This window comes from Hippoglossus hippoglossus, chromosome 21 (genome assembly GCF_009819705.1).
Source record: "Hippoglossus hippoglossus isolate fHipHip1 chromosome 21, fHipHip1.pri, whole genome shotgun sequence".
NCBI lineage: Eukaryota > Metazoa > Chordata > Actinopteri > Pleuronectiformes > Pleuronectidae > Hippoglossus > Hippoglossus hippoglossus.
Window position 1 is genome coordinate 8,954,907 of NC_047171.1, and position 24,232 is coordinate 8,979,138.

The window sequence follows — 24,232 nt, forward strand, 5'->3', positions numbered from 1 at the left end:
CCAGGTCCCTTTGATCCATTTCACTACATCCTGAGTCAAAAGCAGAGAAACACACTTGACAGGCAGATGAGTCCATCCCACGGCTGAGTCATGGAGAAATGGAGAGACTCTGGAAATGGATGTCTTATTGTATAAAAATACAAAGTAGGGTGTTTCAATGTATGACGTCTTGGAAAAAATTAAAAGACAATGAAGTACGTACACAATAAATGCACTCAGCATGTAAACGCATATTTAAAATCAATTTCAAAATGTGTGTGTGTGTGTGTGTGTGTCTGTCAGTGAGAAGCACTTTTTGCTGTGGTAAGCACTTTGTCTTCCTCTCCTCCCTCTGCTCCCTTTTGGTTTTACTAATGACCTGTATATATTGATAGACATGTCTCCCACACTTATGTGGTGCACTCATTCTCTCTGTCAAACACACATGCACACAGACACACACATGCACCCAGACACACACACACATGCACACACAGCTCCCAGAGGAGATGCGATGCCTCACTTCCTGCACACCTGATAAAGATGGAAGACGCAAACAATACAAACACCAAGGTTCCTGTTGCAAGGTCAGCAACGAACCCGTAGAATACAAACACATTCAGCCACACAGAGCAGTTGAGGGTTATATTGATCAATTGTGCACAGGTTAGTTCACAGCCATTTGTTTTGATCAGGGCTCCTGGAGGCAGCGGCAATGAATATGTGTTATTATAAATTATGAATACATTGTCTATTCATTTACAAATGAATAGATGAGTGTGACGATAAATTGCTGATGTCTGGTCGCTGGTATATAATATAACCTTTATCACTGAGTTCATTTACAATCAGGGCTGCGTTAGGAGACGGCTATTGGGTCAATACGAACAGTGGTGCCATATAATCCCCAACTTTATGTTAATCAGTGAAAAGACAAACGATCAAAAGACGTCAAATACACAGGGGCATGGTGGTAAAGTGTCTCACAGCAAGAGAGGGTCCCAGCTGGAATCCCAGTGTGGCTGTTGGTTTGCACGTCCTCCCTGTGTTTACATGGGATCTTTCCAGGTACCCGGGCTTCCTCCCACACTCCACACGTGGTTAGGACTTTAAATCTTTGGTCGGTGTAAATATGTTTGGTAAACCCTGACCCCCCAGGGTGAACCCCACCTCTCGCCCAACGTCAGCTGGGATTGGCTCCAGCAAACCCCCTGCGACCCTCAAAGGATAAGCAGGATAGACAATGGATGCATGAGATGGAAATCCATGCAACACTTTCACCCTACCCTCCTCCCAGTAAGTCAGTCTCTCAGCATGTCGAGTTGGTGGGTGACAGTTTGGGCTCGGTTCTGTTGTATTGATGAGTGTCACATAATTTAACATGAAAGAAGAGTCGCAGTGACAGGCTGCCGCTGCTGCTGCTGAGACAGTGAAGACATCTGAGTGACTGTGAGCTTCTGTGGTGACAAAACACTTGGACGGTTGAGTGCAGCAGTTCTAACCTGTCATTACATCAGTGTCTATATGGCTAAGATTCAACTGCAGAATTGCCACACGATTTGCATGCTGTGCCTTGCTCTCAAAAAGTGTTAAGAGAGACTCGGCTGCCTTTGCTCGGCTGTCATTAATAGAGCGCCGTGTTTGTTGGGACGGAAAGGTGGTTACGCTGACATCTGTGATGTGGCAACACAGCGAGATCAGACAGCTGCTGGAAGACAGACATTTATGCGGTGACGCTCGGGTGTTTCAAAACTGAGGAGACACCGAGAGGCCTCTCTTTACTGAACGCATCGCAGCTGTACAATCAGATGATGCGTCTGACAACCGCTCACAGGTTCAATATGCACGCCTGCAGGACGTGTTCAGATAAGTGAGACACTTGACAGCCGCAGCCGCAGCACCGAGATGCGAGGGAGGTTGCGGCTGAGGGCACCGCCGCCACATCTTCAGCACCAAGGAGAGCTGACATGATACACAATGGGTTTACAGTAACATGTCCATTCATGTGTTGGATTCAAAATGTGAAACAAGCTTACACTGAATACATACATATATCTCGGTGAAGCAGTTGGCATATCATGAATAGTGGTATTCTTATAAGGGTTAGGCTCTTTGGCAGGATGTGACTGGTGGCCGTCAACAATGGACATCAGAACAATGCAAGAGCCTGAGAAGTTAGAGATTTATGATGTGAAACACGAACAATTCAACCAGTCACAACTCAATCTCAAGGCCCACCGGCTATAACCTGATGACGAATTAGCCACCGGGGGCGAAGGATATTATTTTCAGGACGCGTTTTCTGTTCATCGCACACTGTTTCCAGTCGTAACAGTTTCTTTTCTCCAAACAAAACACACACAGTGATACTTTTTGTTTGTGTTTTGGGTCCAGACGACATTTTGGCATATCTCAATCAACAGCTATCGTCATATGAATGTAGACAAACTAAAACGGTGTAATGCATTTCAGTCAGAGTGTTCCCCCTCTTTTGTTCTCCACACGGACTGTTTACCTGTGGGCAGCCTGCAGAAAAGGTGACTGTTCAAACGAGAAACGAGAAAAAATATATATATATTGTCCTTCGCCGACAGCTTTTGCATCTTCACATGAAGAATCTGTTCATAGAGATAAATGGCAACTTAGTGAAGCATTTGAAAGTAATGCATGAAGGAAACAATTAGAGGAGCAATGCTTTAAACAAAGAGGGGGGAACCCATGGATGTGGATAGAAACACAAATCAAAAAACGGGCATTTTGCGCAAAGAAGTACTCATCAGGGGTCCATATCCCAGTGACAGCTTGCTTTCTTCCTGTCCCCCCCCCCACCGCCCCGCCCACGTCCCTCTCTGCTCCCTCTCCAGCTTGCTCCCTCTCATCCATCAGGCATGATGGAGTGACTCCCCAGTTCCACTCCTCTGTTTCCCTCCCCTGTTGCATTACATGTGTATCCAAACATCCAGTGTGTCTGTCAAACAGGACGTTTCCAGCTGAGCCCATCCTCCTCTGTCCTTGTCTGTCCACTGACACACACACACACACACACACACACACACACACACACACACACACACACACACACACACACACACACACACACACACACACACACACACACACACACACACACACACAAAAGTAATGTCAGTAGTTCCACAGAGATCATCCATCCGTGTGAGCCACACCTGTAGGCTGAATGCGGATATGCACAGATGGACGCACATCTGTACACACACACACATACACAGACTCACACTTACAGAAAGACTCACTACTGTGAAGTTGTCAAGAGCCTCTTAAACAAATAAAGACCCATCTTTTTATCTGTGTGTGTGTGTGTGTGTGTGTGTGTGTTCTAATAATTACTCATGTTCAACAAAAGTAAGTCCACATACCCTAAATGTTAAAGTGCTTAACAGTAGTTAAGACAACTTATTGTGAACAGAATGTTAGCCAGTCACTAGTAATGGAGACATGAATGTGTGTGTGTGTGTGTGTGTGTGTGTGTGTGTGTGTGTGTGTGTGTGTGTGTGTGTGTGTGTGTGTGTGTGTGTGTGTGTGTGTGTTTGTGTGTTGAGAAGTTGAGGAGAATTCCTGAGCCTGTGGTTACCAACAGCTTTGAAGTCCCAACAGCACCAGGGCCAAGGGGTGACAGGCTTACCCGCCACCCCCAGGCCGCTCTGGATGGCCCAGAAAGAGAAAAGCAAACAGGCAATATTACCCTGAATGAAGAAACCCTCCCTGCATCCTTGGCTACGGCCTCCTCTTTGGCCTCGCAAGCCATAATAACACACACACACACACACACACACACACACACACACACACACACACACACACACACACACACACACACACACACACACACACACACACACACACACAAACAGATGTGTGTACAACATACACCATATATGGGCATATGCAGGATGATTTCTGACTCCTTACTTCCTTTCTGCCTTCAGACTACAGCTGAATGGTGTCTTTAATTATTGCTATGCTCAACATTTCTCTCTCTCTCTCTCTCTCTCTCTCTCTCTCTCTCTCTCTCTCTCTCTCCTCTCCCTCCCTCCCTCCTTCCTTCCCTCCCTCCAGTCATATGTCTTATTTCCCTCCCGGCAGCAGTGTGGTGAATTCCGAGTCAGTTTGAGTTGCTGTGGGCTTTCTCAGCATGTTTTAATTAGCTCCGTTTTATTTTGCACGTCAAGGTTATGGAGGATCCTCAAAAAGTCAAACAGCACTGGAGGTGCTAAAACTGTAGACAGCAGTGGAAACACACACCCACACACACCCACACACACAGTTTGAACTGGGGATGGACCACTTAACAGAGTGAGTCATGCTGCACATTACTGCATGCACAAGGTTTTTTTGTGATGCAAGTTGACACAGAGGAGGTGATGTCTCTTGTCAGATGAAATTCCCCAAAAAGTTGTCCTTTCTCAGGAGAGTACAATAGAGTATACGGGTCGCTTAAGGGAAAAAAGTCTGACATTTTTAACTTGAAGTCATATTATGAGTAAATAAGTGATATTATGAGAATAACGTCGTCATTTTAGTCTCCATGTGATTTAGAGGGGGGAAGTCAGAAGATCACTTGGTCGCCTGTTAGAATGAAGAATATGGGTCATTTTGTTAATTTAATTCCAGTATTAGTTTCACAAATAATAGAAAACTTTATCTTTTGCTTCACCATTATCATGACTTTTAAAAGATTGTGCAAGAAACTGTCCATTCTGAAGGAAGAACCACACAAACCTGAAGGAAATGTTGGAAATGTTGGTCATTGGTTACATCTGTGTAATATTCAAAAGGGTTTTGAGTTTCTCAAGAAACAATGAGATGGGTAATCGAGCTTTTGGATCCAGAAGGAGAGGAACTCTGGCGTGCACAGGTTGTCCTGGCTGCTTGTTAAATTTTTTTCTCTTTTTATTGTAATAATATGATGTTCTCATCAAATTACAATGTTTTTCTTGTAATACTATTATTACGTGAGTTTTTTATTCAATTGCAACTTTATTGTAATATTCTGTCATAATGTCAGCCCAAAGCTTTGTTCTTCTGCCCATACTCCTTTTAGGAGAGATATTTTTTACTCATTTGGATTTGTGGAATTTATATACTGTCGTGTTGACACCATGAATCAAGACCTTTCTCAGTGAGGCATTCAGTCCAGGCCCCGTCCTTCCTCCCGACCTCTCCTCCCCGTTCCAGCTCCAAAAAGACTAAATAGGAGGCAGCACACAGCCAAAGGGCTGCTGCAGAGAAAGCCTCCGCACTAAGCTGAACTGACAAGAGAGGAGGAGACTGGTGCAATGAAACGCCAGTGCTAGAGCGCAGCCATGTACAGTATAGCACTTCATTCACCCAAACAAACACGTACTTACATGCAGGTCAGCATGATTTGATTCACTGGGACTGGTTTTGAAAATGTGTGCTGGACGTATATTAGAAACACCTGCTCTCAACAACATCCATAAAGGTGCACACCAGCAACAGCCCATTGTTGCACTCCTCTGTAGTGTGCGGCTTTGCATCACGAATGTGTGCGACTAGATGTGTAGCAGGGTGCAGCTGGAACACGGAACAATGACCTCGGAGGATGCACACACACACACACACACACACACACACACACACACACACACACACACACACACACACACACACACACACACACACACGCACGCACACATAGACAGAGAAACACAAACAATACTTGCAAACACATTTAGCAACAACAGAGGACAAGAGCAGAATCAGTGATGTAGTGTCTATCTGCTTGTTGCTAGATTAGAAGTACTGTCTGTGTGTGTGTGTGTGTGTGTGTGTGTCTCTGTGTGTGTCTCTGTGTGTGTGTATCTCACTGTGCGTCTGTGTAGAACTGACATGTTCTTGTGGAGAGCCGGACAGTTATATAATGGCCAACACAAACAAACAGAATCCTTCCAAGGGACCAGAGGGGAGCCAATAGCCCCATGACTTCACAGCACTCAGCCGCAACAGTCTGGCAGTAACAATATACAACGAACACAGAAAACAACGAGGGATGAGAACAAATAAGAAAGAAAATGTATAAACACAACTGTGGGATTTGCACAGGGCTGATGAAACGCATATGGGTTTTTGATCAATACATATTGAAAGCAGGAAACAAAGCCAAAATATTTTTGCTCTGATGCTTATTATCTAGACTGTATAGCTGCTTTCTAACATCCAGTGAACACCGGTTGAGTTACCGAAATTATCCCGAGTGGCTACTTGTAAGAACGCAAATGTCCAAGCTACTCAGGATTCACAGCTCGCGAGTGGGCGTGTTGATGAACTGATAAAAACTAAAAGAATACAAATATCTTAAGATGAAAAAGAGGAAGCACACACATAGACGAGACAAACGCAGATGGCAACTTAGAAAAACTACAAGATTCAAGAGCTTTGGGTGATATGGCCCGACGCTGGTGTCAATGTCCCGTTATCCCCTGCCTCCTGGATGCTGTGCCCCCCCCCACCTGAACGCTTCAGACCAAGTCCAGACCCCATTGTACGAACTTTTTCTGAAAACGGCTTATGTCACATATATGATGCACAAAAATGATTTGGATCCCTTAAAAACATTGTACGTGTAAAATTCAAAAAAGTAACGGATTAATAAATCTTTGGTTTCCACTTCAGTCCCCTGTGATGAAGATTAAGCTGCATTCATGGATTTATTGAAACGGTACTAAGAGACTACGAAACACATCTGACAGAAACAGAGCAACGCTGGTCCTCTGGGGTGAATCCAACTCAATATTCTCTGGCAATTCAGCTTTGGTTTGGCCTGATCACACAAGTATGTGTGACCCTCTTGGCGAGCTCCATGCTACAACGAGTTCCTTTAACAGCCACGTTGGATGTCCGTCGGACTTTGCGTCACCGCGGGAGACGAGCAAACCAGAACAATGAGATGAAATAGAGATAGAGATTCAGCGGTATTGGCAAAACGAGCGATCCTAATGACATTACAGGGACATAAGAATACTGTTGAAGCTGAATAGAGCTTTTCATAAAATCAAATTATAAACTAGACGCTGGATCTTTTTTCGGCGTGCTGCGCTCCAGTATTTGATTGGTCCGGCTTGACGGAGGCTTGCGTGACAAACTCAACGGAAAAGACGTATAATGTGAGTCCAGCATGTCTGCTCGAGAGCCAAGCATGTCTGTGCATGAGGGCAGCAGCTAAATCACTTAAGCGAGAGAGTGGAGAGTGATATAAAACATTCGACATGAGATGGGCGGCGCGCTTTGAACCGGCGTCCAAGAGCGTCAGCCACCGGGGAGAGAGCGGAGAAGGAGGGAAGAAGCGCAGGAAGTAAACAAGGAGGAGAAAGAGGAGACAGCTATTTGGAAGCGTTGAGGTCGATGTGGTCGTCAAAAGTTTCTTTAGAACATGCATCATCAGGGTAGAAATGATTAAAAATCACATTTTTCTTTAAACCTTGAAAAAGTTTATTTTATAATCAACAGTGATTTTCTGTTTTCCTCTACTTTTAGCACTTTTAGCACACTTAGCATTTGTGTACACATTTACTACATATGTGTAATTTCAATAAACATTATGGTGCTGGCAACTTCCAGGATTGTGTGTCTTGATAAATCAAGCAGGAATGTAAACCTGGGTTCTCTCGCTGAACGTACACCAGAACAGCTGCTTGCATTTGCAAAAACGCACACACACACACATGCACACACACTCAAAACACACACATAGAGAGAGGGAGAGAGAGCGAGCGAGAGAAACTCGACAGACAGACATCCGTTTGCTGTTTTAGGATCAAATTATGGTTGCAGGAATTTCACACTGATGGTAGATAGGAGCTAGTTCACCTGCTGCAGTCCGTTCTAATGACAGATGAAAGACTGGCTTAGTGAGATTAGATCTGGCCCCACATTCTCTGTGGAAAGGCCGAAGCCCGCTCACAAAACATACTGTAATCCAGACGATGACTGACACGTGAATTCACATCGAGCAGTGTGAAAAACTGAAAAAGTCCAGAGTCCAGTCCCTGGAAAAAAAAAGATCCGATGACAAGTTCTGCTCCGATATGGATGATGAAATATCAAAATGTGTTCACAGCAATATGCTTCTGGTCCTGTGAACTATTTAATGACATATATACATGGCAGACATCAGCCACACACACACTCACACACACTCCTATGACGGCAGCTCACACATGGTGACCCAGTGCCAAAGCCAGACAGAATTCATGGGCTTGTTTGAAGGCGCCACCGAAAAAACAACATTCTTGCAGTACACACAACCACACAAACAGGCACACACATACACAACCCGGCAAGATAATGACAGTCTAATACTAGAGTGTACTCTATTAAAGCCCTTAAACACACTTTGGAGTCTGTATAAACATAGGAAACTGCTCCCATGCTCTCTCATATCCTCTCTCACACACACACACACACACACAGAACAGAGACTTAGCTAAGTGGAAGATGCCGCATCAAGACTTCTCGTCAAAAAAGTGAAAAATACAGTGAAGGTGCTCCATCCACTTCTGAGTGAGAGCGAACGACACTCAATCCAAACACCTCTCTCACCACACTCTCTACTGCTGCTGCCTGACAGCATCTACGTTTAACCACTTCAACATTCACTTGTGGTTTAAGATTAATTTAAAAACATGTTTGATTATTTTCGTGAAATAACAATTTAAGACACCGGGGAGTCAAGGAGGCAGCTTCGAGAACAACAGCTTTATCTTAGTACAAATCTTGTCTTTTTCTAAGAATCTGGTTATTATCTTTCCAAATGGGTTTGGGGCCTCGCTGTGTGTGGGTTCTGCTCCATGTAACCACTTGAGAAACCGTGGTTCAGACACCTGCCTCTATCTGTTTCAGCCGCCTGTATAGTGCCGTAAATATGTTTTCATCTCTCTCGCCGCCTGCCTGTACGGTGACCTAACCCCATGCAGTCATCTATCTGTTAACACAGAGGGCCTGCAGAGCAAGCTGCGCGCTGGGGCCCCCGGTGGCTGCACGCAGGGACTGTGGGGGCCTGTTGGTGCAGCTGTCCCATTCCAGGGTAACATAAGACCTTATTAGAGTCCATTAGACCTCTCTGAAACTAATAAGAGATTGTCAAATACATCCAAACATTCACACAATTCACAGAGAGGCAGGAAGCGAAAGGAGGGTGGCAGGACGGGGGACAGGGGTCTGCCATTTGTCTACATAATGTCCCATTCTTGGGGGTAATGGCAAAATTTGGGCCGTGGAGCTGTGACATTTTTTATTCATGTGATTTAGCAAAATAGTTTATTTGTCCTTTGTTTTAGCAGGATTACACAAAAGTACAGAACAGATTTTCTTGAAACTTGGGCCAAGGAAATAACAGATTTGATAAAGCCTTAATATATTTTGGATTAAGATAGTGAAATGGAATGTGGACATATGACACTACAATTTGGAGTTATTCTAATGATTAAAGATGTTTAGCTCCCTTATGGAGATATCTTAAGTTACATCTATACTAATACGTTTTCATTTTAGAAGGAACTCTGTCCATGTGAGCCTTTTAGCTCTGCATCAATAAAAATCCCCTTCTATACTAACACATCTTAAAATCATGTGACCATTCACATTGACCATTCACCCTGGGCATGTAAACAGGAAGCAGACTGTCTACTCTGTAGTTGGTTGCATACATACAGCATATACCATGAACGAGAGACAGCATTGGTGAAAAGAAAGACGAGGAATTCCTTTTTCTGGATCGGCGATTACTGAAGGTGTTTATGATGTTTTGCCTTCACTGCTTCCACAAGCAGTGATGCATTTTAAAACTAAAAGGTCGTAGTGTAGCCGAATCCTTGTTGCCATTCTTTGTCTATAATATAATATTTCACCGAACCAGTTTACATTTTGCACATAACAGGTTTTCAACACACAGCTGCCCCTAAGTTTCTCCTCGCATCTGGACAGGGAGACAGGCTCGTCTGGAGTTCACAGCCCCAGAAAAAGAGCTTCCCTCGGCCCCGACAGCAGGGGCCTGACCTGGGGGACACACTTTGATCTTTAATTAACACCGGGCACGGCTCTGCAGAGGAGACAGTAGATGAACACGGAAGCATTTGGGAGCAGCTCATAACTAAGACCGAGAGACAGAACGACATGCAATGTAGTTTTAACTTTGTGTAGCGGTTGGAACAGCAGAGGTGGCCACTTTCACATAGACGCTGTATCTTGGCTTCTTTAATTTCTTGCCTTCTAGCTGTGGAGCTTGCTGAGACTGAGAAAAAGAGGAGCGCATATAGAACGGAGTGCACCGCAGCATCCTGCCACAACAAAGAGAAAGTGAGGGTTTCATGGCACATGCAGCTGGTGCTTCTGTGTCCTTGGCCAAAGCTGCGGGGAGCAGCTCGGACATGATCAAACGGAGTATACATAAACACAAACCAGAAGAGCATGAAGTAAGCAAACATAGATATATTCATGCATCTATTGTCATTTTATGCAACATACCACATGCACTGTGTTATTTAAATATAAAATGAATGCAGAGCTCTGTGAAAACTGGCTGTGTGGAACAGATGTGAAAATACACTGATGAAATAAGTGAACAACATCCACAGAAGCCACCCAAAGGAAATTTTGTTTTTCTGAAGTGGTATAGTTTGATTTTGCTCTGTAGTGTGGGTTAAACCCAACCCTACAGAACATGTGTTAAAGAAATGCTCTCGTGAAGCCCTCATGAAATATCTGTACACATTTAGGAAGTTTATAACCCATTATACTGTGTTTTTAAAACTGACATGGCATGACGTTTAACCTCTGAACCCACCGGTTGCTTGATCCCAAAGGGGATATGAAAGTTGTTGGAGAGGAACAAGAAAAGTCAAAGGACAAATGCAAAAGTTTGAGGTGGTGCGTGTTTCGCAGAGCAGTGTGTGAGTCCAAAGAATTATCACCAGTCCATTCCTCAGTGATTTCGATCATTGCAACATTTTGATTTCTCTCCAGCAATCAGCTGTCGAAACCTTGAATCCTCCGCAAAGCGTTTGTGATGATCGTGTAGCAGATGGAAAGAGGATGGGCTGAAAATTAAAGACCTCCAGGCAAATACTTTGACTTATTCAACCACCTCCGAGGCAACAACAGACTTTGGGGGTGAGACTTGAGTAACTGCAGACTCCAGTGTCGAACCCACTCATGCCTCCGCTAACACCCGCAGCCATCGCCACAACTATTCCATTATTCACCATCCACTCCGGCCCCTGCTCCTTTCTTCTGCATTATCTGCCCCATCCTCGCTCCTCTGGTTAAGATCTTCCCAGAGCTAATGATGTGTCACTAGAGAAGATTACAACTGAACTACTGAAGACTCCGACCTATAACTCAAAGACCCAGATAACACAGATAAATATAAACGTACAACTGCAGACTTATCCGCAATCCCTCTGGGGATTTTGGGCTTCGTTTGAAGGCAACACACACACACACACACACACACACACACACAATATGCCCATACACTCACAATCATACTCATACACACATGCATGCTGCATAAAAGGTTGGACATTTGAGATCAAAGGTTCTCGGCTGACAGATATGAAGTGTGAGACTTTTCACATCAAACACTTCTGCAGCCTTGGCGAACCTTGCATTGTATCACACACGGTATAATAAATAAGGACAGAGATGCAGTCTGTGGATATAGATTCAAAACAGAAATGAGGTTTTACACGTAAAGAAAGGTAGACAACAGAAGACAAGGAGAGTTGCAGAGTAATGAAATGCACGGCTAGAAGAAGACCAGTCTTACTTTGACAGGTGTTGCTTCGCTCCTCGTAACCCGGGTTGCACAGACACTTCCCAATAGGCACGAGCCACTCCCCCTCTGTGCTGCAGTACATTCGCGGAGACTCCTCCTCTTTGGAGTGATTGACACAGGAGCCTTTGACCTCCACCAGCGACTGCGAGTCCATGGGCACAGTGTCGGGGAAGGAGGCCAGATTCCTCACAATGTACGGGCACTTCTTGAAGTAAACCCTCACCGAAACCAAAGCTACGCAGGCGCCCACGTCCTGGAACGCCAGGTAGAAGCCCTTCCTGGTCATGGGACCCACCTCGCGCACCTCGGTGTTGAGCTTGAGGATGCGGTCGCCGAGGTCCATTTGGGTGAAGCTCTCGTCAGCGGCGATGGTGTCGATCTTGGTGAACTGGTGCTCCCTGAAGTGGCTGCCCTGGTCGTCGTCCGCCTCCAGGTAGAGGAGGTTGAAGGTCTCCTTGCAGGTGCCCAGGACCAGCGGGATGGAGTTGCAGTCCCTCAGGGTGAACTTCAGCTCCACGTAGATCTTCTGGGCAGACTGGCGAGGGATCCAGTTGGTGCGGAGCCAGTTGTTCTGGCTGTACTCCATCACGTTGCAGACCTGAAAGGTCCTGATCGGAGTGTAGTGCTCGTCCACCCCACTGATCTCTTCCCACTGAAAAAGACGGAGAAAGGGAGAGGTGTAGGAGAGAGACAGAGAGTCGGAGCAACAGAAACAGAAAAAGAGATAGAGAAAACCAAATACAAGAGAAATAAAGAGGGGAGATCAAAGGGAAATCGGGGAGTAGCACAGCAAAGGATTGTTAAGGAAGCAGGCAGAGTTGTAAGAGCAAAATTGTAATAAATGATAGGAGGGTGAAGGCAAAAGAAGAATAGAAGGAGGGGAAGCGATTTAAAAATGTGTAGAAAAGGTAAAGAGTTGTTTTGGGGGCGAATAGAAAGGCGAGCGAGAAAAGTAGAAGAGTGAGTAAGAAAGAGGGAATTTGGAGTCAGAGAAGGAGGAATACGAGGAAAAGAGGGGAAGATAACAGAGAGAGAAATAAAGTTATATCCACCCTGTAAGCATTTACATATGAATTATTTAGATTCAGATTCTTGCTGAATACTAAGCATCTAATAAACATTTAAGGCTGAAAAAGAAAAAGCACACTACGAGATCTCTTATAAATTACTCCAATTAATTAAAAGCAAACTTGCTGCCTTAGCCAAATTTTCTAGATTGGGGCTCTGTGAAAGTCTCCTACTAAATTTGTGTGAAGCTGCTTAATTACTGTTAATATTAACAAAATCTCGTAGCGTCTCTTTTTATTTTTTCACCCTTTTAACTAACATGTTTTTCTCTACGAGTGAGGACTCTCAAGCTGCAGTCTTGGTTATTTGCATCACAGTACTACTGCTACTGAAGGAAACGTGCTCAATCCACTATGGAACAAAATAAAAAAAAGGAACTACGACGTATAGACAGATGTGAGTGTATACCAGGAACGTTCGTGTCTATCTTACATTTTCCCTCCACTGGGAGAAAGCAATGAGAGAGGAGAGGAGAAAAAAAAAAAAGAAAGCTGGGGTCATTCCTTTTGAATTCAACACAGCGGGAAGACTCATTGATCATACGCTTTGGCTTTCTGTGTCCAGGCAAATCAACACTGAATCGGAGCGATGATGAATGGGCAAACACCTGAAACACTGGGCTCATTGTTGTTAAAAATGACATTAGGACAAAGAAATGGGCGCAAATGTGGAAATGGATGCTTTCTTTCTATTTTCTTTCTGTGAAAGTCAGAATGGATGTATAGGCCTTGAAAGAGGGAGAGAGAGAGAACCTTTTTTGGAGAGCGGGAGACTGAATTAACGCTTTCACACAGGAGTTAATGGAAACATAAACCAAAGTACACATATACATTCACATAGGGCTCTTGTGAAGCGTTTGGAGGCTCGTAGCGGGCGGACGCAGCAGGTGCTTTCAGCCTGAACACAGAAATTAATGAAGAGCTAAGAAAGACTTGGTTCTCTATTACATGTTTCAGTGTGTGTGTGTGGGTGTGGGTGTGTGTGGGAGTAAAGCGTCTCTATGAGCGTCCGGTGCTTCAAGGAGCTCTCAGGCTGAAGGATGGCCACTTGCTTTTCATCTCACGGCCAAGTTAATGAAACACCCCTGGGAGGAGGCGAGAGAGGAAAATAGAGAAAGTGAAAGAGAACGAGTCGGGGAAAACAGCGAAAGGAGGGAGAGACAAAGTGAGAGGAAACTTGAGGGGTGAGTGATTCCGTTGGTGTTTAGTCTCCCCCGTCATGCTTTGCTTAGCGTCACCTCATTCATCAGGAGTGTAGTCCAAGCTCTCTGTGGGGCTAACAATAACAGGGGTGAGTGGACAGAGCTGAGTGGGGCTAAATATAGAGAGGCGGAGCTGAACTTAACATTTTCACCTCGCTCCGCTAAGACGTGGAAACCGCTCGGCGTTACATGTAAATATAAAAATGATGTGATGACATGCAGAAAGGTACGCTGACAGAATCTGACACAACAGAGAGGCAAGACAAGATCTCCCACTGACTCCAGTGATGCTGTTGACATTATGTCTGATAAGATAATGTACTTACTTGAGCATAATGAAAACAACGTATCCTATACTCTGCTGCAGCTTCATATACAGTCTATTATTCTTCCTTAAAATTAAACATTTTTCTGCCGGGACAGGAAGCAGCACAAACAGAGATGTAACCTTTTTGTGCAGTTGTGACCCACGGACATATTACCCTGCTAAAAAAAAAAGACTATATACAGAAATAGAAAGGTTCACATTTGGTGCAAAAAGACATAAAAATAGGACACTTCAATGTTGATGAAGGTGTTGACACAGAAAGTTGAAATGTGTGTAAAATTGTGTTGGGACGTCAGAGCATTAAGCGTCGCTTTTGTTGCAACTCTTACATTTAGGTATTTGCAACTACGTGTAATAAGTGTGTTGACATACAATGTTTATTGGATTTTATTTATGAGAAACGGATTTCTCTGTAAAGTGACAAAAAGTTTCTGTTTAATTTGTGGTATTGTAACATATTTTGGTTTTAGAAGAAGGTTATGGAAAGATCTTGGTCTCAGTTAGGTATTAAAAAATACTGACATTTCTTTTTTTCTATTGCTAAGCAGAACCACAATCGTCACCCTGACCCAAGCCAAACATTTATAGAGTAACCATGTGCCCCAAATTTGGTTGTCTAGCACTTTGTACAAAAATGTACTGCTTCCTCGTCTAAAACATCAATCAGTATAAGTGGAGCAGGCTTACGTGTCGCTCTGGGTTGTGTCTCAACTGTGTCTCATTACTTCAAGAGCTTCTCCACTTATTGAGGGAAGTATTGTAATATTTCACTTTGCCAAGTTGTTTCCTCTTAAGGCTCAGTTATGCTCAACATTAGATACGTATATACGCAAACGGGGACTTCTGTTACGTACTCTGCGTTTATTTAATCCGTATTGGTGCTCGTCTTTTAAAAACTTACCAATACAAAACAGATGAAATGGAGCAGGACCGAAGGAAATCATGGGGGGCAGTGTAACCAATAGTTCAAGCGAGACAACGATAAAAGACTATCGGGATGTTTGTTGTTGTCAGATCTCTTGAAACTGCCCTGCCCTCTAGTGGATGTATTACTTGACAACGTGAAGAACTCATAGACGTTTGTGGACAGTGAGGGTTATGTTGTTTGAAACGGACGTATCTCTTTTCGTAAAGGCAGCATAAACGAGCCTATTCCCTGAAAAAGTGGCCTCAAGGTGCAAAGCCTGCATGTGTGAGTGTGTCTGAAGCATGTGAGGTGTACAGCATCACACTGAGCAAGCAAATGTGTGTGTTTGTGAATAAAGCAGATGTTTCACTTCCTCTCTCGTTCTCTATGAGAATGTTGTATGTTTGCTTTGGTGCTTGTGAATGTATGTGTGTATTCTATTATATGCAGATGTCTGTGTGAGCCGCTGTAATGTCTCTTTCCTTTATGGACTTTCATGTCGAGCATAATGATGCCGACCGGGCTAAATCTAAAGTGACTAGAAGTGATGGGTCTCTGCTTTTAAGCCGCCTTCGGGAGGGGTCTGAATTTGACCAAGTGCAAACGCACACAGGGTTCAAAATCAAACCCAGGTGTGTGGTTGTCTCCGTGTGTGTGTGTCTAAAGTATTCTACATCCTTTTGCAGAGAAGATGACTCGACTTGAGCAAGTCAGAGCCAAAGTAAACGAGACCTCCGCTATGATGTGAGGATCTCACTCTGGAGGATAGCATCTATTACATGGAGTTACCCTCCTCACCCAACTCCCCCAAACATTACATCATGAGAATGGAGTCCTCCAACCTTGAATCACTTTCCTGGGTTTAGTTCGGCAAGAATAGTTTTTTCTAACTGCCCTTCGCTTGAAAAGTAAGAAAAAGAGAGTGAGGGAAAAAAGGGATAATGTCTTTACACCACTACCTAACTCCCAGGGGCGGATCCAGGGGCAGGGTCAGGGGGGCACTGGCCCCAGCTGAAATCTGATTGGCCCCTGTCAGTAGTCTTTTTTTCGCAGAACAAACTAAGAATCCAGATTGCTAAACAAAAGCAATAATGTTGATCGATTCTAGAAAAACACAATTATATTCAACTACAACGCTTCAAAAAACAAAACAACAATCCAGAGCCACCTTTTACGACCTCTACTTCTTGCTTTCTGCAAAATATCTGCAACCAGCAGAGTCAACTCCCGCTGGGAATGTCCGGAAGTGTTTGTGTGTCAACCAGGATAAATAAAGGTCCAAAAGCGAGCAGCCACCCCCTTGTCTCTCTCCAGGGGGGCGTAACTCACCTCTCCATGCCCTCTAATTGATATATAACAACACTGGGACCCTACACCAGTCCTTGTAACCTCTGACCCCACCCCCCCCCAAACCCTCCGCCTGACGGTCACAGCTGGGGCACAGTTTGGTGTGAGCTCGTTTCTCTGATCTGTGCTGTAGGTAGGTGCGTCAGCTAAAGGGACAGTAAAATGGACTGTGGTAACTCGATCCGCCCGGGACGTTAAAACTAACTGCAACAGGCACGTCTCAGAATCACGGAGTCAGCATGCCAGTCCACCCACTTCAAAGACATGAAGGTCAATGGGAGTTAAGTTCTTGGACCAGTTTAGGTTAACAATGCATTTGACTGGTTGTGTTTTAGGGAATAAGATTAAGAAAGAGAACCTTCGATTCCAAGGTTTGACAATAATGGCTTTATTTCAATGATTTTTGTGACAGCCTAATAGTTTTGTCTTCCAGACTGCAGTCTATTTTAGTGATGTCACTCCTTCAGTAATTCGCTATGTATAGGAATGACTGCCAAATCTACATTCTAACAATAATTATAGGGAAATAAGTTCTAGGTTGGAATAAATAAGGGACATATTAAGCGTCTCATACATTATAATCAAAATCTGGCATATTTTTTTGCTATTAAACCAAACTCTTCATTTATCTGTGAAAAAAAATCTATTAGTAATTCCTTTTGGACATGGAATTACTAAATAGGGCTTCATAATGAAACTCAAGCAATGAATTCACATATTGTGTGCAAGTATCCATTAGAGCTTTACAGCTGGAGAGGAGGGGTGGAGCTAAAAAACTGGAGTGTCCACAACAAGTATGCGGCTCATACGCTTCGGGTTCCACGGAGGTCACGGTGGTCACAGACACGACAACTGCAGCATATCAGTCAGAGGACATTTCACCAGCCGGTCTTACCAAAGGGAAACCTGAACACACACTTCATTCCTCCCCATCTTCCTCACTCCTCCCAGAGCCTCACCATCGCTAATCATTGTTTACGCTTTGCTCAAGGACACGTCAGCAGCAATTGTTGAAGGACGATGGAAGCATGAGAGCCTCCTGATGTGTATATGCAAACAATTCTGGAGAAGGAGGATCTGTGCACTGTAATTCACATGGTTTTTTAATGCGTCTTTAAGGCCATTGGCCAGCTTGTTCATTAATTCATTCGCTTTTATGTATTTTCCATGAGCTCCATATTAGCTCCATATGTGACACATATAGGACATCCATAGTATATCTGTACATTTGCTTAGGTTGTTTTTTATTAATATTGAGATCTAACATTTTCATTGTTTGAGTGGTAATCATGAACAATTGGGATGTGAAAAGTGAAAGTGGCAAAGTGAGTGTGGATTATTGTGATACGCCCCCCCCCGCGGCGCTCAAAGGAAAAGCGGTACAGATAATGGATGGATGAAATTGGGATATAATTCTTGTACTAAAGGGTATATTTTATTTAATGTTGGACATGTTATCATGGTGTATGTGTTTGCTGTCAGTCAGCGTTAGAAGTGGTCTTACCGAGAAGAAAGCATCTATAACACACTTTGAGTTTCCTCCTCCTCTTCCTCCCCTTCCTCCTCTCTATAGCCCCCTCGACTTGGCCAGCTAAACCTTGTGGATGGACCTCTCTGTTCTCTCGCTCTATGTGTGTGTGTTGTGTGTGTGTGTGTGGTGTCAGAGGGGAATATGCTGGTCAAGCTGATTTCACAGACAGGGTGGCAGCACAGCACCGAAAGCTTTAAGAGCTCTTGGGTGACTAAAGAAGTTGAAAACGCCGTCTGTAAGAGCAGCAAAGAAAAAAGAAGGAAAGCTGGCCGACTAAAGAGATGGCCTCAGCCCAAAAAATAAAAGAGACATACACATGTGCCCCCACGTGAGGACTGGAATGTGAGATGTGAATGTGTGTGTGTGTGAATTAAATATTTCTCATTATTCCTGACTGTGTATGCAGAGTTCACCCACTGTGACCGCTGGTGGGTTTTTTTCTATGAATGTCAAGCTTCTTTAGCATGACACAAAAGGTCAGTGGGTGCCATTGTTCCACAGCTTAGAAAAGACTTTTACAATCCTGTGGAGAGTATAAACCTAAACATGTAAAATATTACAATTAAAAATACAAAGCAAATTCTGTATGTGGTTTTCCTTGGGATGTTGATTGAGCAGTTCCATTGATTTCATACACTACCAATTGGTTTAACTTATAATGTTATTGTAAAAATGTATTAGGCCCCTTTTACAAGGGACAGGGATCGCAATTTAGCCAATAAAATAACCCTTTGATTTATAAAATATTGTCATGAACTCATTTTATTTAAGCATAAAAAACTGTTGAAAATGTTGGAAATATGGGGTTTAGACTTGAACTGAAGCGGTTTCCAATCACTATTTTAAACTCACAATAGCCTAGTTAATCTTTACACATGTTAAATAATAATGATTGATAAAGAAACACGTCAACACACAACAGTCCTGGCAAAAACAGTAATGTGGTTGTATCCCCTCTTGGGTCCTATATGAAAAATGGACTTCACTTTGTGTGTGCCCATTAATTCTATTTTGTATGCAGAGCCAGTGTCTGGGGTGTTGGTTTGCTGCTGAAGAATGCTTTCAAAGCAGCAAGAATGTAATCTTTAACACTCTTTAGTCTTTAGTGAAGGACTAAGCCCCCTGGACACTGCTCAGCAATCAGCCGGCCTCCCAGACAGATAAAAGTATATCTGGATCACACACACACAAACAGGCCGGTCGGTGGCTCCGGAGTGAACGTCCTGGGGAGGCTAAGCTCTTAATTTGTTCTGACCAGAGCACGTTGGGTCTCGGTAGGCCAATAGCGCCGGCCTCACCATCAACGTGAATGACCGTGTGTGTGTGTGTGTGTGTGTGTGTGTGTGTGTGTGTGTGTGTGTGTGTGTGTGTGTGTGTGAGGGCTGCCACATTATGAGAAATCATTTGTGAGCAGCAGTCTCCCAGGGCAGGCTGCTTATCGGAGCGCAGTCAGTGGATGACGTGAGTAATTACAGATGATTCACCTTGAGGACTTGATCATCAGCAATATCTCTCTCTCTCTCTGTGTGTGTGTCTCTCAATCGTCCTTTCTTGTCCTCCTCTCTCTCCTCTATTCTCACTCACTTTCCATCCATCTTACCTCGCTCTCTCCGTCTCCCCTCCTTTTGATCCCGTCCTCTCCCCTCTCTCTCTCTCTCTCTCTCTTTTCCATCTGAAGTCATTTTCATCCAACAGTGACATTGGCTTCTATTCCTGCAGCATTTTCATGAACTGAACAATCACACGCTTTTTGTCTCCTGAACTTGTTCAAAGCAAATGACTTGAAGTAAAGCAGACCTCGCTGCATAACCTCCGGCACACATTCCGCTGTCCAGTGCTGGATCATGTCCCCGATATCGATGTTTATTTTCCTACTCGCTCACACGTGAAAAACATCTATCAGCACGACATCAATCTCTCCCTTCAATCCCTCTCGCAGTTGTCCTGTAGCCTGCAATTGTTTTTTTCGACTAAACGCATTTCGCCCGCAGTTTTTCCAATGGAGCATTTTCTGTCTTTTTTTCAATTTTTTTCATTTGTGGTTCAACCTTGTTGATGAAACTCTGAGCATTTTGACGGTGCCAGTTCTGTACATGGCCGAGGGAAACGAGGTTTGGCAGCTCCACGGAACAAATGACTGGATTACCTTAAGCCACTGCCAAGGAGTAATTCTAACACTTAATAAAGGAAAAACGAGGAAGTGAGCTGTGTGTGAACGTATGTGTGTGTGTGTGTGTGTGTGTGTGTGTGTGTGTGTGTGTGTGTGTGTGTGTCAGTGGGCCAGCCCCGAGGCACAGTAGTCCAAATACTTAAACAAATAAACACTGAGTGAGAGCCCACTGGAGGGACCTGCAGAGAGACGCTGATAGATGAGGCTGCATAGGTTTTTTTTTTTTCCACAATTGTATTGGACGATGTTGCTCCTGCTTTAGTTTTTAATGGAAGCTGTTTTTAATAAAGATTTATGAAATTTTGCAGAACAAAAATGCATCTTTGAAATGTAATTGTACGTTTTTAAATGAAAGAATGGGTCATGTTAAAAGTTGATGAGTACTGAATACAAAACATGTGTGACAGACAGAATGAGGTGATGCACGTGGAGAACAAATGGATTAACAAGTAAAATCCGAATGGAATTACAAAGTTTGGATGCAACAGCAGTAAAATGTCATCTCTGTTGTTGATGTGATGTTTACTTGAAAAAAAAAAGGGGGCTAAGCTTATTGACATTCATATGTGGATGCTTTTGTGCCTGGAACCCCAAAATCCGTTAATGCCTTAATCTTCCTTTAAACACACACACACACACACACACACACACACTTAAATAAACAGGCGCACAAGTACATTTTCCCTTAAGCATGTCGACCATATGGCGAGCTCCAAATGCTTAACCTTTAACCTGCGAGATGGAGAATGCACAAAAGAAATGTCTAAAGAAAAAGTGGGTTAATCTGCACTTGGCTTGTTGGGTCGTCCTGACACGGGGAGAGTTTTAAAAAAAATCCTGGAGTGGTGTGGGGATGACGAAGCCCACCTCCACTCCGCGTGGGTGGATCTGTCTCCCGAATGTATGAGGATATTAAAACATGAAGTGGGAAAACACAGAGGTGGAAAATATACTCACCCCATGCGATGGGTAGGAAATCCATCCTAACTCCCCCTGGCTTGCTTTAGAGTCTAACAGGTTGACTGTGGTGAGGGAGAGAGACAGAGAAGAGAGAGAGAGAGAGGGGGGGAAACAAAGAGAACATATAAGTGTCTAGTCCTTGTTACCCCCAATTAGCCCTTATCTAATCCCGCAGGAGGGAGCACCAACTTTGAGCAATGATCATGACTCTGTTTACTCAGCTGCCACACACACACACACACACACACACACACACACACACACACACACACACACACACACACACACACACACACGCGCGCGCGCGTTAACCAACAGCGAGGGCTTGCAGGCTCATTTTGCTGTGTGAACCATCAAAGCCGGACGTTGGCCACAACACAGATATCCTGAGGAGGTATTGATCTAAAGTGGAGCCAACATTTCAAAAACCACAAGGAGAAGTGTTTATTTCACAGTTTATTTTTCTTTCTTTTGACCCATCTTAACCCCTGCTACATGTAGCCAAACACACAACACACACACACAAACACACACACACACACACCTATGAAGACTGGACTGCAACCAGGTGAAGCAAAGCAACACCACATCTAAATTGGGACGCACGCTGCCAGCTTCAGAGGTGGTCAGAAATTCAATTGGGCACTGTGAAAATAAAAACTAAATCCATTTATAATGAATGGAAATACAATTATACACGAGTGTCCTGCCAAGAACACTCGTTCTTAGGCAGGAACCAGGCAGGGGAGAAGGAAATCCATGTCTAATACAAGCAATCTGAAACAGAACCGAATAAGACGAGGACTGGCGTGACGCATCCTGCGAGTCGAGGCTTCGGGGTTCACACAAAAAGGGGTTTCATATGGCGAACGTCATGGTGGCGAAGTAGCAGCCATATGAGTGCTATACTTTCAAGTGTCCATACTGGTAAATTGCACCGTCGCTGCCCACATCCTCAGGCGAGGGTCTCATGTGAAAACGTGAGGAGATCCTTCTTGCCAACCCGTGATATGTCAGCGAAATCGACTCTGACATATAGTGTCTTCCTCGAGCAAAAAAAAAAAAAATACATAAGCTACAACATTTTCTATTCTGAGTATATACACATGGCTGTGGTGTGAATGATTTTCATCGAAGACACCTGTCAGCATGGACCACGACACGCTGACAGATGGGCCGTGAGTGGGGAATGTGCATGGAGGCAGCCGTACGCTCCATAGATTGCCCCACTTCTCCTGCAGCGGTTAGTACAAATACCAGACAATACTTTCACTTCCAGTAAAACAATAGAATACTTAAGTAATGGGAATAATTTTGAAATATTTATTATTTATGTTTAATCCTTCTTCGCTAGATTTCACAAAGAGAAAACTGAGAAAATGTATATACTGCATTGTTGTATGTGTGAATAAGAAGTGACTTTAGGATGAAACTAACTAACCCAGAGTGAAGTTGAAATACAACCACCGTAAATATGTGTTGCTAATTTTTTTATATTCATGTTTGTTTTGACACGTCTCCTTTTTATTACTGAGTAAAGAAAATGTACTAAACTTTCTGAAACAGCTTTTTTCTAAAGCCTCTTTCTGGATACATGCCTTAACCAGAATGGCACTCAGCAGAGCGTATTCCTCCGCCCAGGCCCAAAAGTCCCCTTAAATTCAATCAAGCTGCACCAGATTTCACACTGTCGTGGATATCATGTGCCAGATTGTTTTTTTCCATCAAGATCCAGGAATTATTCTGTGGGGAAATGGTGAAAAGGGCCCCTTTTTTGCAATATTAAAGGAAAGTGATAGAAAAAATTCCTGGATTGCTCTCTTAAACTGGATCCTCACCAAAATTTAATAGGTTTTCCCTCGAGCCATTCAGCATCCTTCCACCAAGTTTCGTGAAAATCACTTCCATTGTTTTTGTGTAATCTTGCTTACAAACAAACAAACCAACCAACCCAAAAAATAAACAAATGTGCAGGGGTGAAAACATAACCTCATCGAATCAAAACTAAAAAACATGCATTTGAATTAACATGTTGTCGTCTTGAGCACGCACACTAAATTACTTACTAAAAGGTCGAGGATAAATAATCAGCTAATATAAACTGGATGAGGAGCAATGATGTTTCACTTTTCTGGTCTCTCCCTCCAAGTTAGAACCTGAGACTGACTCAGCCTCTTACTGCTGAGAGTCAGTCCACAGCTCATGACACACACACACATTCAAGAAAAGACCCACACATATACCCATGAAAGCATACACACAGCAAAAGGAAGCAGCGGTGCGGTAAGGCCCTGCAGCTGTATCTCCATTCACCCTGTATTCCCCCATCCAAAGCTTCAGTAAGCAGGAGCGTACACATGTCTGAAGAGTGTCAAAGAGAGGAGTCGTGGGTCATGAAAGACCAATGTGGCACCGTGGAAAATGCTTAAGTCAAGATAGTTTTTACTCCCCACGAGCAGCATGAACTCCATTGGCAGGGAGCTGGGATTTCGCCTGCTCTGCATGAGCTAATTGTTGTTCCACACTAGAACAAAGGTTGAGATGGAAATCATCCTTTTTCTTCAGGCAGGTTTGATAACTATCAGCCTGCGTGGCAAAAATAAAAAACTGCCTGAGATGGAAGCTGGGAAAATAAGAGACACACACACACACACACACACACACACACACACACACACACACACACACACACACACACACACACACACACAGACTTATTATCAAATTCCAGGCTCCAAAAGCTGAGTAAATTGAGGCTCACCTGAGCTGTAGCCGTGCTAAAGCCACTCAGCCAGTTGAGTGGCAGTAGACACATTCCTATTAGAGTCTAATGAAGCTATCTGTTCATGTCAGATAATAGCAGCTCAGCATCCAGGGCCATTGCTTCCAATTTACATTTCTCAACGAG

General features: G+C 43.8%; 1 protein-coding gene across 6 annotated transcripts in view; it reads right to left on the bottom strand.

Annotated features, from left to right (window-relative positions):
- epha3 (eph receptor A3) overlaps positions 1-24,232 on the bottom strand; it is a 98,632-nt gene that overhangs the window by 68,996 nt on the left and 5,404 nt on the right. For 4 of the 6 annotated variants that reach the window (XM_034574023.1, XM_034574029.1, XM_034574027.1 and 1 more), the window contains exons 2-4: positions 21,322-21,386; positions 13,313-13,324; positions 11,804-12,464 (exon numbers count right to left, since the gene is read on the bottom strand). In XM_034574023.1, coding sequence (XP_034429914.1) covers positions 11,804-12,464; positions 13,313-13,324; positions 21,322-21,386 — 738 coding nt within the window. The remainder of the gene's footprint in view (positions 1-11,803; positions 12,465-13,312; positions 13,325-21,321; positions 21,387-24,232) is intronic. The other 2 variants (XM_034574025.1, XM_034574026.1) reach the window with 1 other exon arrangement.